Raw genomic sequence first — 12490 nt, 5'->3', positions numbered from 1 at the left:
ACGATTTTGAAAACAAGAGAGAGCTGACTGGTTTCTCAAAAGGTGAAATATACCTGGTGTTTAATCAATGTAAAACTAACCCACATTGCTTGTTTAAGAGGCGTAACTGTGGTCCTAAGACTGTCAGGAACGAGATCGCCGGCATCATCTGAGAAGGCTTGTACGGACAAACAGAATCTCAACTGAGAGCATTTAATGAAGGCTGTTCCCGCCGTCTGTTCACAGGGAATTGACGAGGATCAGTATCGGCAGTCGCATGCGTATACCGAAACAGCGTACTGTCAATTTGTGTCATGTTGACAAGAGTATACAAAAGAACATGCAGGTAGATTATTATGTCTGTACACGAATGCTAGGAGTATCACAAACAAATGGATAGTGTTTGTCTTAGTCAATATGTTAGGACTTCAGATTATAGGCATTATTGAGACATGGGTATCAGAATCAGACATACTAACTGGCATCGAGTGTAAAGGGTACAGTATTTTTATGAAAGATGGGAAAGATAGAAGAGGAGGCATGCTGTTAATGGTATCGGATGACTTTAATCCAGTTACAGTTGAGATCCATGATTGTAGCATACTACTACTAACAGTATTTCATGTAATTTGGTATATGCATAAAAATTTTAGTGCATATTCGATACCTAGTCGGTATCGTACTTACACATAAAGCAAATCATTGTTGTTCCAATAAAACAGGAGGTTTCACGTGAATATTTTTATACATTTTCTTGTTAAAATAATTTCATTTAGGTACGTGAGAAATTGCATTCTAGCAATTTTGTAAATCTAACTTTTTTTTTACAGATAATATCATGGCTGAACCCAAAAAGAAATGTAGACAATATAATATCGAATAATAAATTAAAAACTTAATTCTGTATGTTAGTCAAGTAAATATTAGTTTAATATCCAACGTTTCACTGACTGAATATCTGTCAGCATTTTCAAAGGAATACACTGGTAAGCAATAGAAAGTAACAAAAACTAGGAAACTAACCGACAATTCTAAAAATTATATAAAGTTATCACTGTGCTGTGCGTGATAACTTTATATAATTTTTAGAATTCTCGGTTAGTTTCCTAGTTTTTGTTACTTTCTATTGCTTACCAGTGTATTCCTTTGAAAATGCTGACAGATATTCAGTCAGTGAAACGTTGGATATTAAACTAATATTTACTTGACTAACATACAGAATTAAGTCTTTAATTTATTAATACTAGTAGTCAAGAAAAAGGTCAATAATATCGAATATTTGAAATACGGCTTTATTCAGTCGCCTACAAACAAAACATTATCAATGTGCCAATTTTTTTTTTTTTTTTCAATAGAAGAACATTTGACAAAAGTTCAGGCTGATTAAAAGATAAGGATTTATCGTATTTTCAAGTATTTAAAGAAAAAATGTTTGAAACAACATTGATATGTTTTCAGCAACATCCAAACTAGATGATGATGGATTGCGCGCCTCTTACATTTCCTTACTGATTGATAAATCGGGAAAACGGCATAGCGTTGGTGAAAAACTAATCCTACCAGCTCTTTGTGAGGTCATACGTACTGTATTGCACAAGCCAGCCTCTGATATTACCAAGAAAATTCTTTTCAGCAATAATACAGTGCAAGGAAGAATTGATGTTGAAGACTCATTATGTGAGCCCTCTATAAAACTTGATGAGTCTATACTTGACCAGGAAATGAAGCCTTACTTTTAGCATATGTACGGTACATAAAAGAAAAAATTTGACAAGAATTATTATTTGCTGAAAATTTGCTAACTGACACTAAAGGAGAATCGATATTTCATGCACTGGAAGAAGAGTTTCTTTAACACTTTCATTGCCAAGCTGAAAATTGGAATTTCGTGTGGTGGCCAAATTTTTTTTTTATTTTTTTATTTAGTTAACGACGTCCACGCGATAACGCGTGATCTGCCGTTTGGTGAGAACTCGCATCGCGTGATATCGTTCATTGCCAAGCTGAAAATTGGAATTTCGTGTAGTGGCCAATTTTTTTTTTATTTTTTTATTTAGTTAACGATGTCCACGCGATAACGCGTGATCGGCCGTTTGGTGAGGCCTCGCATCGCGCGATTGGCAATGAACGTGTTAAAGAAAAAGAAATCCCTCTAAATAATATCTTGTCGGTTGCTACCGATGGTAGGGCGCTATCGCGGTTTTATTACATATTTCAAAGAGGCGTGCGAAATGTTTCACAGTACACTATGCGATTCATTGTCAACATTTAGTTGCCAAATACCTGAGCGATCGCCTACACAGGTCATTACATTATGTAATTACAGCAGTCAACAAAATCAAAAGTCTTTCATTGAATGACGATTGTTTGGACAACTTCGTATTGAAAACGATGAAAAATTCAATCGCTTGCTGCTACTTACAGACGTTCGTTGGCTATCAAATAGTGCCAAACTTATAAATTCTTTGACTCAGTGCTACAGTTTTTAGAAAACAGAGACGATTCTTTACTAGCCAACTTGATTAATTTCAAAAGTGACATAGCTTATTTGATTGACTTGTTTAACAAAATTAATGAAACAAATCTACAGCTCCAAGGAGATGAGACGAATTTAATAAAATTTCCACCAAAAGATATTCTTGAAATGTAAATACCCGATTGGATTTTTTGGACCTGTTTTCAAGTATAAACACAGAAGAATCTTTAGAATTACAAGAACTGATAGAAGTAACAACATATGAGGAACTGAAATTAAAATTCACAAACGGGTACCAACAGTTCTGGTTGCAAAAGCAGATGCCCATACTTTATCATGTGTTACGGGCTGTAGAAAAAAGGTTTTTAATCGCATTTCCATCATCATCATATTTAGTGGAACGTGGACTCAGTGCGGTCACAAATCTTTTAACTAAAAAAAAGAAAGAAACCGCCTGCAAATAGGTAATCGCGGAAATTTACCTATTTTACAAATATAAAGCCAAATATCAATAAATTGGTAGCAGCACACCAGGCTTATCCTTCTCCTTAGGATTGTTTTTAATATTATCGATTTATTTACTATTTTATGTGCGATTTTTACATATGTGCAATTTATGTTTGTTTTCTTAATTTTAAAGTGTTATTAAATTTTCAGCTCCAACTCGTCCTATGTTTACGTGCTATTTATGTTTCTTTTGTTGATTACAATAAATAGTTTTAAAATTTCAGTTCCAAGGTGTCTTATTTCTAAACTTCAAAAATCTCTACTAGATGCATAATGAAACGCAAATTTGTTTCTGTATCTATCTGTTTGTTTGTATCTATCATTTTTTTTTTTTTTATAAAGAATGAACATGAAAGAATAACTCTTCTAAATGTAGATGGCGTGTGGGTTACGATGCAGAAGAAGTTGTTCAACTAATGAGTGCCCATTTTGCTGAAAGCTATCAATCAGGTGTATGCAACATAGTTCACTGCTATCTCTTCACTGAATGAAGAAACTTAGGTGTATCAAGAGAAGGTATTAGAGCTGTTGCACAAACTGATATAAGAATTCAAAAATAGGGACTGATGTGATATCAGCACGCTTGCTAAAAGAATGTTCAGCTGAACTGTCTATTCCTTTACCCGGCTGTTTTATATGAGTCTCAAGAACAGGGAAGATTCCGCAGGAATGGAAAGAATATTATGGTAATTCCAATGCAGAAGGGTGGTGCAAAGACCGATGTATCCAACTATCGACCGATTAGTATCACCGAGAGTGGTGAAGATTTTAAAAAAATTGGTCAGGGCTCGCATTCAGAAATGGGATGACAGTGAATTTCTACTTTGCAATAAGCGACATGGGTTTACTAAGGGAAGGTCATGTTTTAGCAACTTGGTCACATTCTATAATAATTTTACCATTGAGACAGACAAGGGGAAACGGATACATTATGATTGGATTTTGGATTCTGCTAAGGCTTTTGACAGAATACAGACCGTTGCATAAATTGGAAAATACGGGTTTGAATTATAGAATATTAGCGTGGATAAGAGGATAGATGACTGACAGATATCAAAAAGTGGTATATGGGGGATGTGAGTCTGCAAGCAGGAAACCAGTAACCAGTAGTGTACCACAAGGATCAGTGCTTGGTTCATTATTCAATCTGTACATTAACGATATTTGGAAGGATTTGACGAGAAACATACAGCTATTTGCTGATGATGCAAATATAGTTATGATAATTAAGAATGCTGCTTATACCCGCAGAGTGATTTGAATAGGCTGGAATTGTGGAGATGGGAAAATGGATGTCAATAAATGTAAAGTCATTCACTTCGGCATGATTAGATATCCAATGTCGTATTATATCGGTGGGATTATGCTAGAAGAAACTGATGAGGCTAGGGATCTTGGAGTGTTAGTAGATAGGAAGTTGAAGTTTAGGGAGCCATGTAGCAAAGATTTCGAATACAACTCAAAAGATAACTGCAATGCTGAAACAATATATAAGGATGTCATTTTGCCTGTTTGCAAGACCTTGATAAGACCTCATGGAGTATTGTGCGTAGGTCTGGTCTCCGGTGACTCTGATATAGGAAGAGAATGCAAAGGAGAGTGGTAAAAACGATATCAGGATTGTGGAATACTGTATTATGAAGAAAAATAGAGAATTTGTAGACTGCAGACACTAGCAAACAGGAGAAAGAGGGGTGATGTGATTGAGACTTACAAACTTCTGAAAGGGTCATTGGGGATTTCAATTGATGGAATTTTTCAGTTTATGAAAAAATTCCATCAATTCCATATGGAAGGTGGTGAAAGGATAACAGGGCATCCTTGGAAGCTGAGAATGAATGCCGCTAAGATGGGGGGGGGGTGAGAATTAGATTATTTCTCTCACAGGATGATGCGTGATTGGAATGGATTGCCATTGGATGTGAGTGCAAGCAGTGTGAATGAATTCAAGAATAAGTATGATAGCTGGTGTGTGTAGTATGTGGCCTCCCTCGATGAGTCCCTGACTCCCTGGAGGTCTCTCTTAATAATAATAAAATACCGAAATGACCCTTGAGGATTAAGAAAATGGGATTAACCATGTTGAAACTACTTAATTGGTTTAGCAATAATGGCCTTATAATTAATACCGATGAAAGTAAATACAGTTGACCCTTGAACGTGGGGGTTGAAGGCATCTACCCCCTGCGCAGTCGAACATGCGCGTATAACTTCTGAATCCCCAAAAACAACTACGAATAGTCTACTGTTAACCAGAAGCCTTATCAATAACAAACAGTGATCAACAATTTGTATGTTATATATTATATACTGGGTTCTTACGATAAAGTAAGCTAGAGAAAAGAAAATGTTATCAAGAAAATCATAGGGAAGATAAAAACAAATTATATCAGTCGACTGTATTTATCGATACCGTAAGATTATGTTGTTTGTTCATAAGATGTATACAGATGTAATCAGCCTATCTGTCAGTAAGTACCTACATCAATATTTCTCATATAATACAAAACACTCTGGATGTTACACAGTAGCGAACAAATTAATCCGACAAGCCCAAATTTCGTCGAGTTTTTGTTTCGGTTTTAATTCACTATTTTGGTTGAGTGCTGTGTTTTAAATAAGTTGACATTCGTAGTGGTTTATTCATTTTGTGTAGCTATAAAATAGGTATATCTACCAGAAAGCGTTCAAAAATCTGTACTCTTTCTCGGCACACATTCATGAGTCAAAGACAAATTGCCAATGAGTGTGGTGTTCGTTTTGGTACTGTTAATGCAATTTTAAAGTGGTTTAGGGTGACAGAAAAGCAAAATGTGGGCGAAAAAGGAAAACAACTCTTACTCAAGATCGCTTACTAGTTACGAAAACAAAATGAATCCAAGATTGTCTGCTGTAGACTTAGCAGTGATATTAATGTTTCTGACATGACAATCCGTCGAAAGCTGCTGGAAACAGGGAGGACTGCGAAGAGACCAAAAAAAAAAAAGAAAAAGAAAAAGAAAAAAGAAACTACAGTTGGCGAAGGCTATGCAGAAAAAGCGGCTCCATTATACAAGATTGAACTGTTGAGAAGCGGAAGGTTATATTCTCAGATCAGAGCCATTTCTTTGTCCAAGGATAGCGAGTATCCTATGTTCACAAATCAGCGGCTGAGAAGACTTCTCCCGTCCACCTTCAACAAGCTCCTAAACATCCAGCTAAAACGATGTTCTGGTGGTTGTTTTACACATGACGGTCTAGGATCACTTGTGCCTGTTGATGGTATGATGAAAAGTGACCAATACATAAAAATATTGGAGAAAAGAGTGGTCCCATAGAACAGAAAGACTCTGGTCGGTATGACTGCGGGAAGAAAATCCGAGTTTCAAGGGAAAAAAAAAAAACTGCCATCACTGTATATGAGACAGACTACTCACCTCCAACTAAAAAAAAGGAAAAGAGGGGGGGGGGGGGGGAAGCCCATAAAAAAGATTCCTTATATCATAACGAGAATCGAATCCAGGTCTCTTCCAACAGAAGACCGCATGCCGAGTAATTCTTCCAAGTTGTGCTACAATGCGCTGGTAGATCGGAAATTACTCGGTAATTGCATTCACAATATACATTGCGGATCAGAACTTGAAGTATACTAAAGGAAAAACAAAAATACTAAAATCTCTACCTGATCTGCGAATTGTGTTCTTCAGCTTGACATGCTCATTAAAAACATATCACTCTTCTTCAAGTAATCAGCATTTGCGATGAGTTGCAATTTGGGTATTGAGGGGGGGGGGGCGAATTGCTGTGCAATCCATAGCTGGATTTGGGAGGGGGAAGGGTTTTAAGTGAAGAAAAAAAAAAAAAAACTCCTCTCTCAACTAAATCGCGCCCATGAAGTACTAAGATAATTAAATAAGGTATCACAACGAAAGGAGGATTTTTAAGAAAGTTACACTGACCACACTGTTGACGGATATGCAAAAGACAATCAAGCTCGTGTATAAAAATCGAAAAATCAAAATCACTTCTAAAAGAAGAGAAGGCAGAAAGTTTTTGGCTTGACGGTCAGACAACGCTATGTGAATGAAAATTACTGGAATATTAAACTGCATGCACATAACTGTTTTCAGTAATGGAATTAGTAAACAATTTTCACGTTATCCTAATAATGACGCCATGTTTTTAAAACATTAAGATAGGAACAATCTCATATGTATACATCAGGGGCGAATGCTGCTCTTGAAATTCCCGCTTGCTCTTGTTATCATTCAGGGAGTGAGAGGTGTGATTGAAATCTGATATCGGAATAATGAATTACAATTAACCCTCGTATAACGCGGACATTAGGTTCCATAGAAATGCCGCGTTATATAAATCGCGTTATGCGAAACTCAGATCACATACAAAAAAGTAGGGTTATGTTCCGAAATCAGTTTAAAAAAAAAAATTATATAAACAACAATGACATATCCAACAAAAAAATATTTTTATTCAATTCAGGTAATTCGTTTAAGTTAAGAAAACATAAACTATGACACAAATACATAGTATAAAATTATAAAAATTACAAACTGTAATTAAGCTTCATTGCACGTAATGCATAAATGTTTTAGGTAAAATAAAAACAAGTGCATATTTCAATTTTTCATAGCACGAGGATTTGAAGATCGGTTAATAAACATTAGTTTTGTCATGTATTCACCTGATGCATTACTACAAAACAATACAGTAATTCTGTCTTCGGAAACTTTTAATCCAGGAGCTGATCTTTCATTTTTCGAAATATAGGTATGTTTTGGCATTTTTTTTCCAATATAACCCGGATCCATCAGCATTGAACACCTGGTCTGCATTATAAATGTTTATAAACTTTGAGAGTTTTTTGTTTAATAAGATTTCCATCCAAAGGAATTTTCTTTTGAATGCATCTTCTTTCCAAATCATTAGAGATTTCTTCATTTTTCTCTTAGAGCGTACACGAGCAACGAGCTTTCCACTTACTGTTGACCCAGCAATAAACACTTTCTCGGATTTTATGCTCATTGTGTTTGATTGTTTAAATTGTTGATTCATTTAAATTCAAAGTCCTTACAACAACTGGTTTTTCTCCATTTTTCAACCAATCCATGATTTTATTTTTTTTTTCTTCGAGAGGAATTTTCTTTTCAATACAATTTGTGGCCATTACTATAAAAATATTTTTTTTACATAAAAAAGCATTACATATTAATTATGTATGTAACCCACCAGAAAATAAAGTGCTCAGCTTGAGATGACACACTTATGATTTCTAATGCGCTTTCTTGGCAAAAAACGAAGACAATTTTAAACAATAAACACTTTATACGGTATACAATTGACGTACATGCGTGCTAAAGGGTGTTTCCCCCTAATATAAATTCCCTACTTATAACTTATAACTACCTGCGCGATACGGGCAGACACAAATTTAACGAAGATAAAATTTGATTTTTAAGTCGCGCGGTGAAAAATATATGAAAAAATAAAGGGTTACTACAATTTCTAGACTGTGTTTTTGTCAAAACTGCGTTGAACAAGGATTACTACAATTTGTAGACCGTGTTATATTGAAACCGCGTTGTATACGTACCGCGTTATACGAGGGTACCTGTACTGACCATTTAAAATATATATTTAGAAATGTATGTACATTTAATTATACAAATACAACATTTATTTTACAAATGATATTCTATATTTTTCAATTTAGCTACTGGAATACAAATTCTACCCAACGGTTCTTCTTTATGAACTGGTCAATATAATATCGTCATAAAAATTTGGTTGCAACTTAATTTTCCCTAGCAACACGCACACTTATAAAGGCTGTTGAAGCTCACTGGCTAGAGCTCTGTTGACTGTTGACTATTGACTCTATTAAGCAACAGAGTGGGAATACGTGAAATGGCTATGCGCGCATGAAATCACAGTGCTGTTGCGATTACCTGGAAGCTCCTACAACAGAGCAAGCATTGGCCTTCGATACGCAAAGCTCAATTATTGCCGCGCAAGCTTAAGACGTCTTCTGTCTACAAAAACAAAAGCCTAAATGGAATGCTTATAAATGCATGCATTTATTAACACATAAATATTACTTCTTTCTCAATTAATGAGCTTGCGCAGCAAACATGGAGAATTCGCCACTGGTGTATATAATATGTAATTCACTAGTATTAGCACAGTAATTTTATGTTGTACTATTGCCACAATCGGTATAGTACCATACCCATATATATTTCAAGTTGTCTTTGTTATTCCGTTTATACAATAAAAAGTCAAATCCTCGTATTTTAAAATGCTGTTACCCACCTCAGATTCTGAAACGGCACTAAATGGATGATCAATAGTCTCTTCTGTCCCCTGGACCATGACAGCTGAACTCTATAATAGAGATAAAGCAAGAGATGACCGAATCGAAGTTATGTTTGTTACTGAACTGTTCAAGGACCAAAACTTTTGCGCAAAAGTTTGACGGCCACGAAAAAAACAAGGTAACTTTTTACCCCTGGTAACCTACATGTCGTGCCGCCATCTATCAGATGGGAAAGCAACAAAATGGAGCTGTGGCCAAAAAGATGTAATTAAAACAGAGAGGTGAGTATAATATTTCCGAAGTCACGCTCTAACACAGTGCCAAAACTATAAATAGTATGATTTTAGTCTCTTCCCACAATATTAACTTTTCAAGGGTATATGCTGGATAGCAGCATGATAACAGGTCCAAATGCCATATGATTATAATAATATTATATTCAAATTATCTAAGAAAAGTTTTTTTTTTTCAATGTAAAAAAAAAATAATAACAAACGAACTGTTTTAACAATATGTTATAACAACGTAGCACAGTATTAATGACGAACTTATCGCCAATCCGCTGATTTAATTATTCAGTTGTTAGTGGCTGGTGGATAACACTTCCACTTATTCACAAAGGGCCTGACTGTCACATAAGGTGGTGGAAAATTTAATTTATGGCCAAACGTGACAGAATCATCTTAATTAGCAGAGGCCTGATGCAATACGAAAGAAAATATTTCACTCGAACACGGAGGAGCAGTGCATTCCAACTTGTGATTCACAGTACACTTCAAAGTTACTGAAGTTTGTAAATAGTACACGAAGTTCATGGTATAATCTATCTATTGCTATTAAGTTCCAGAAATTACACTCTTTCCACCCACATAAACAATTAAGATAATCTTAAATTGATCAGTTTAATCTATAATATGAAATTATAAACAATTAAGATACTCTTATACTGCATTTACCGCCAGATCCCGACTACGTCACGATGACATTCCTATCACTTAATGCCCCCCCCCCCCTTCCACAGCAAGGCTGAGAGTAAGTAATTAGCGCACTGGACGAGTAGCAGTTTACATGGAATAGATAAGTCTATCATGTTATAATTCGATTTTCACACCAACTGCGCGTTATTACAGAAATGCTAGTTGGTTGGTTCATTTGACAATTTAGCATGAAATCCACTTCATCTGCTACGTACAATAATCGTACGTAGCAGATGAAGCAAAAACATTTTCACTCGCTAGGAAATAAAGATACCCTACAGCAGAAAATATAGTTAATTTGTCAAATGCGTCGATTATTACATATTTATTTTGATATCTTTGTATATATGAAGTGAAATATTTTGATTAAACTTAAAAATAAAATCAAATTGGTTGCCGATGTATAAAGAAAAATGTGATGAGCATTCCCATGAGCAGTACAAGATACAGGCAAGAAGGATAACCTGCATGGCAAGGAAGACCAAATCTAATTATGAGAGAAAGCTAGTTGATGAGTCAAAAAAATAAAAAAATCCTAAGGAGTTCTTTCGCTGTGGCAAGTAAAAGGAGGAATAACTGGAAGAATGACTTTAAAAAGTGTTGATGGTAAGGAAATTACGGAAGTTAATCAAATAGTTGAGTTGCTTAGTGATCATTTTGAAAACGTGTACCATCTTTGTTGTGATATTGCAGTGCTGAATGTGTCATTGCCTGATGAGAATCTAGTGATAGAAGAATTTGAGGTGCTTAGTATATTACAGAACCTTAATGCTGCCATTGGGTTAGATGGTATATCGGCCCGTGTTTTAAGGGAATGCGCAAGAGAATTAGCACCTCCTCTAACTTCGTTGTTTAATTTAAGCCTCAGTTCTGGTCAAGTCCCAATTGAGCGGAAAGAGGAGAAAATTATTCCACTGCATAAGTGGGACACCAGGACTGAGGTAACAAATTATAGACCAATCAGTATATAGGGAGTGGCGGTTAAGGTTCTGGAGAAATGATACTTTATAAGGGGCAACGTGGTTTTGTGAAGGGAAGATGCTGCCTTAGTAATTTGCTCACTTTCTATAATGGAGTTGAATAAAGGAAATCCTTACTCAGTGATCCTGCTGGACTTTGCAAAGGCATTTGACAAGATTCCGCATGAAACTCTCTTGCATAAATTGGAGCAAATGGGTATGGATCCGAGGCTAGTGATTTATATATACACGTATCCCTTGGTATATGCGGCTTTGATTAATGCACAAAAAATTGTGACCATAAACTTGATATATGCGGTGTCAAATTTGATTAGTGAGGCACAAAAAGTTTGAAAATAAGCAAAGCATTAGACTTGGTCAATGAAACCGATCAGATCACGTGGTACGAGTCGTGCTCCAACGCTAGTAACTCACACTCTGCCTCAGTGCTTCAATTTATCAGCAGAGCTTGGCGCGTACAAGCATATATGTGTATGTATTACAGTGTACGCTTACGGCCTATCCGCATATCATGTAATTTTCAAATTATGTAAAGCATTACCCTTCATAACCATGGCCTCGAAAAAGAGTAATAAACGAAAACTTATTACTTTGGATACTAAAATTGGCATTATTAAAAGGTTTGATAACGGAGAAAGCAAAGCAAACATCGGAAGAGCTCTAGGCTTTGGTGAATCAACTATACGAGCCATTTATAGATCTAAATGTAGAGAGAAACATGAACGTTAGTCACGGTTTAGATAAACAAATTGATTGTTTAAATTTTTATATTTTGGAGAATTCATTATAATTATTCCCATTGATTCTTAACACTGAATAATGCAGTTCTGATATATGCGGTGTCCATCGAGGATTAATTAACCGCATATATCAAGGGATACCTGTACTTGGTTTAATCCTTGATCCAAGTGTAAGTTTCCAAGTTTCAGGCGCAAAATAATCAAGACTAGGGCAACTCATATACAGAAGCTAATGATTTCACATCACTTGCCTTACTATCCCATAATGCAAAGCACATCCTTATGGGAATGTATAATGCTATGCATTATGGGAAGGGTCACTACCCACATCGGTTTCGTCATCTGTGGGAGCCAGACACAGAGGTGATACTAAGGTTGAAGTAATGCAGAAGTCATATTTTCATATACAAATTGCCAAAAGGTGAAAAGGTGTCGCACCTTATTATTAAAATACTCTGGATTATTTGAGATAGTTGTTGGAAGTTTTTCCACTTGGTTATACTATAAATTAAAGATAC

General features: G+C 35.6%; 1 protein-coding gene across 5 annotated transcripts in view; it reads right to left on the bottom strand.

Annotated features, from left to right (window-relative positions):
• The window catches only part of Doa (CDC like kinase darkener of apricot), a 390113-nt gene that overhangs the window by 254449 nt on the left and 123174 nt on the right, over nt 1-12490 (bottom strand). Inside the window, exon 1 of one of the 5 annotated variants that reach the window (XM_090393410.1) lies at nt 9272-9429. The exons of 3 other annotated variants lie outside the window; for them this stretch is intronic. In XM_090393410.1, the coding sequence (XP_090249536.1) occupies nt 9272-9331 (60 nt within the window). In that variant the 5' untranslated portion in view covers nt 9332-9429. Of the gene's footprint in view, nt 1-9271; nt 9430-12490 lie in introns of those variants that run through there. One more of the 5 variants, XM_090393409.1, reaches the window with a different exon arrangement.

The sequence above is a fragment of the Typopeltis vanoorti genome, chromosome 5, assembly GCF_054136105.1.
Source record: "Typopeltis vanoorti isolate ZY-2024b chromosome 5, IOZ_Tvanoo_1.0, whole genome shotgun sequence".
Classification (NCBI taxonomy): Eukaryota; Metazoa; Arthropoda; class Arachnida; order Uropygi; family Thelyphonidae; genus Typopeltis; species Typopeltis vanoorti.
The sequence above is the reverse complement of the archived record's forward strand: the minus strand, read 5'-3'. Positions and strand labels throughout refer to the sequence as shown.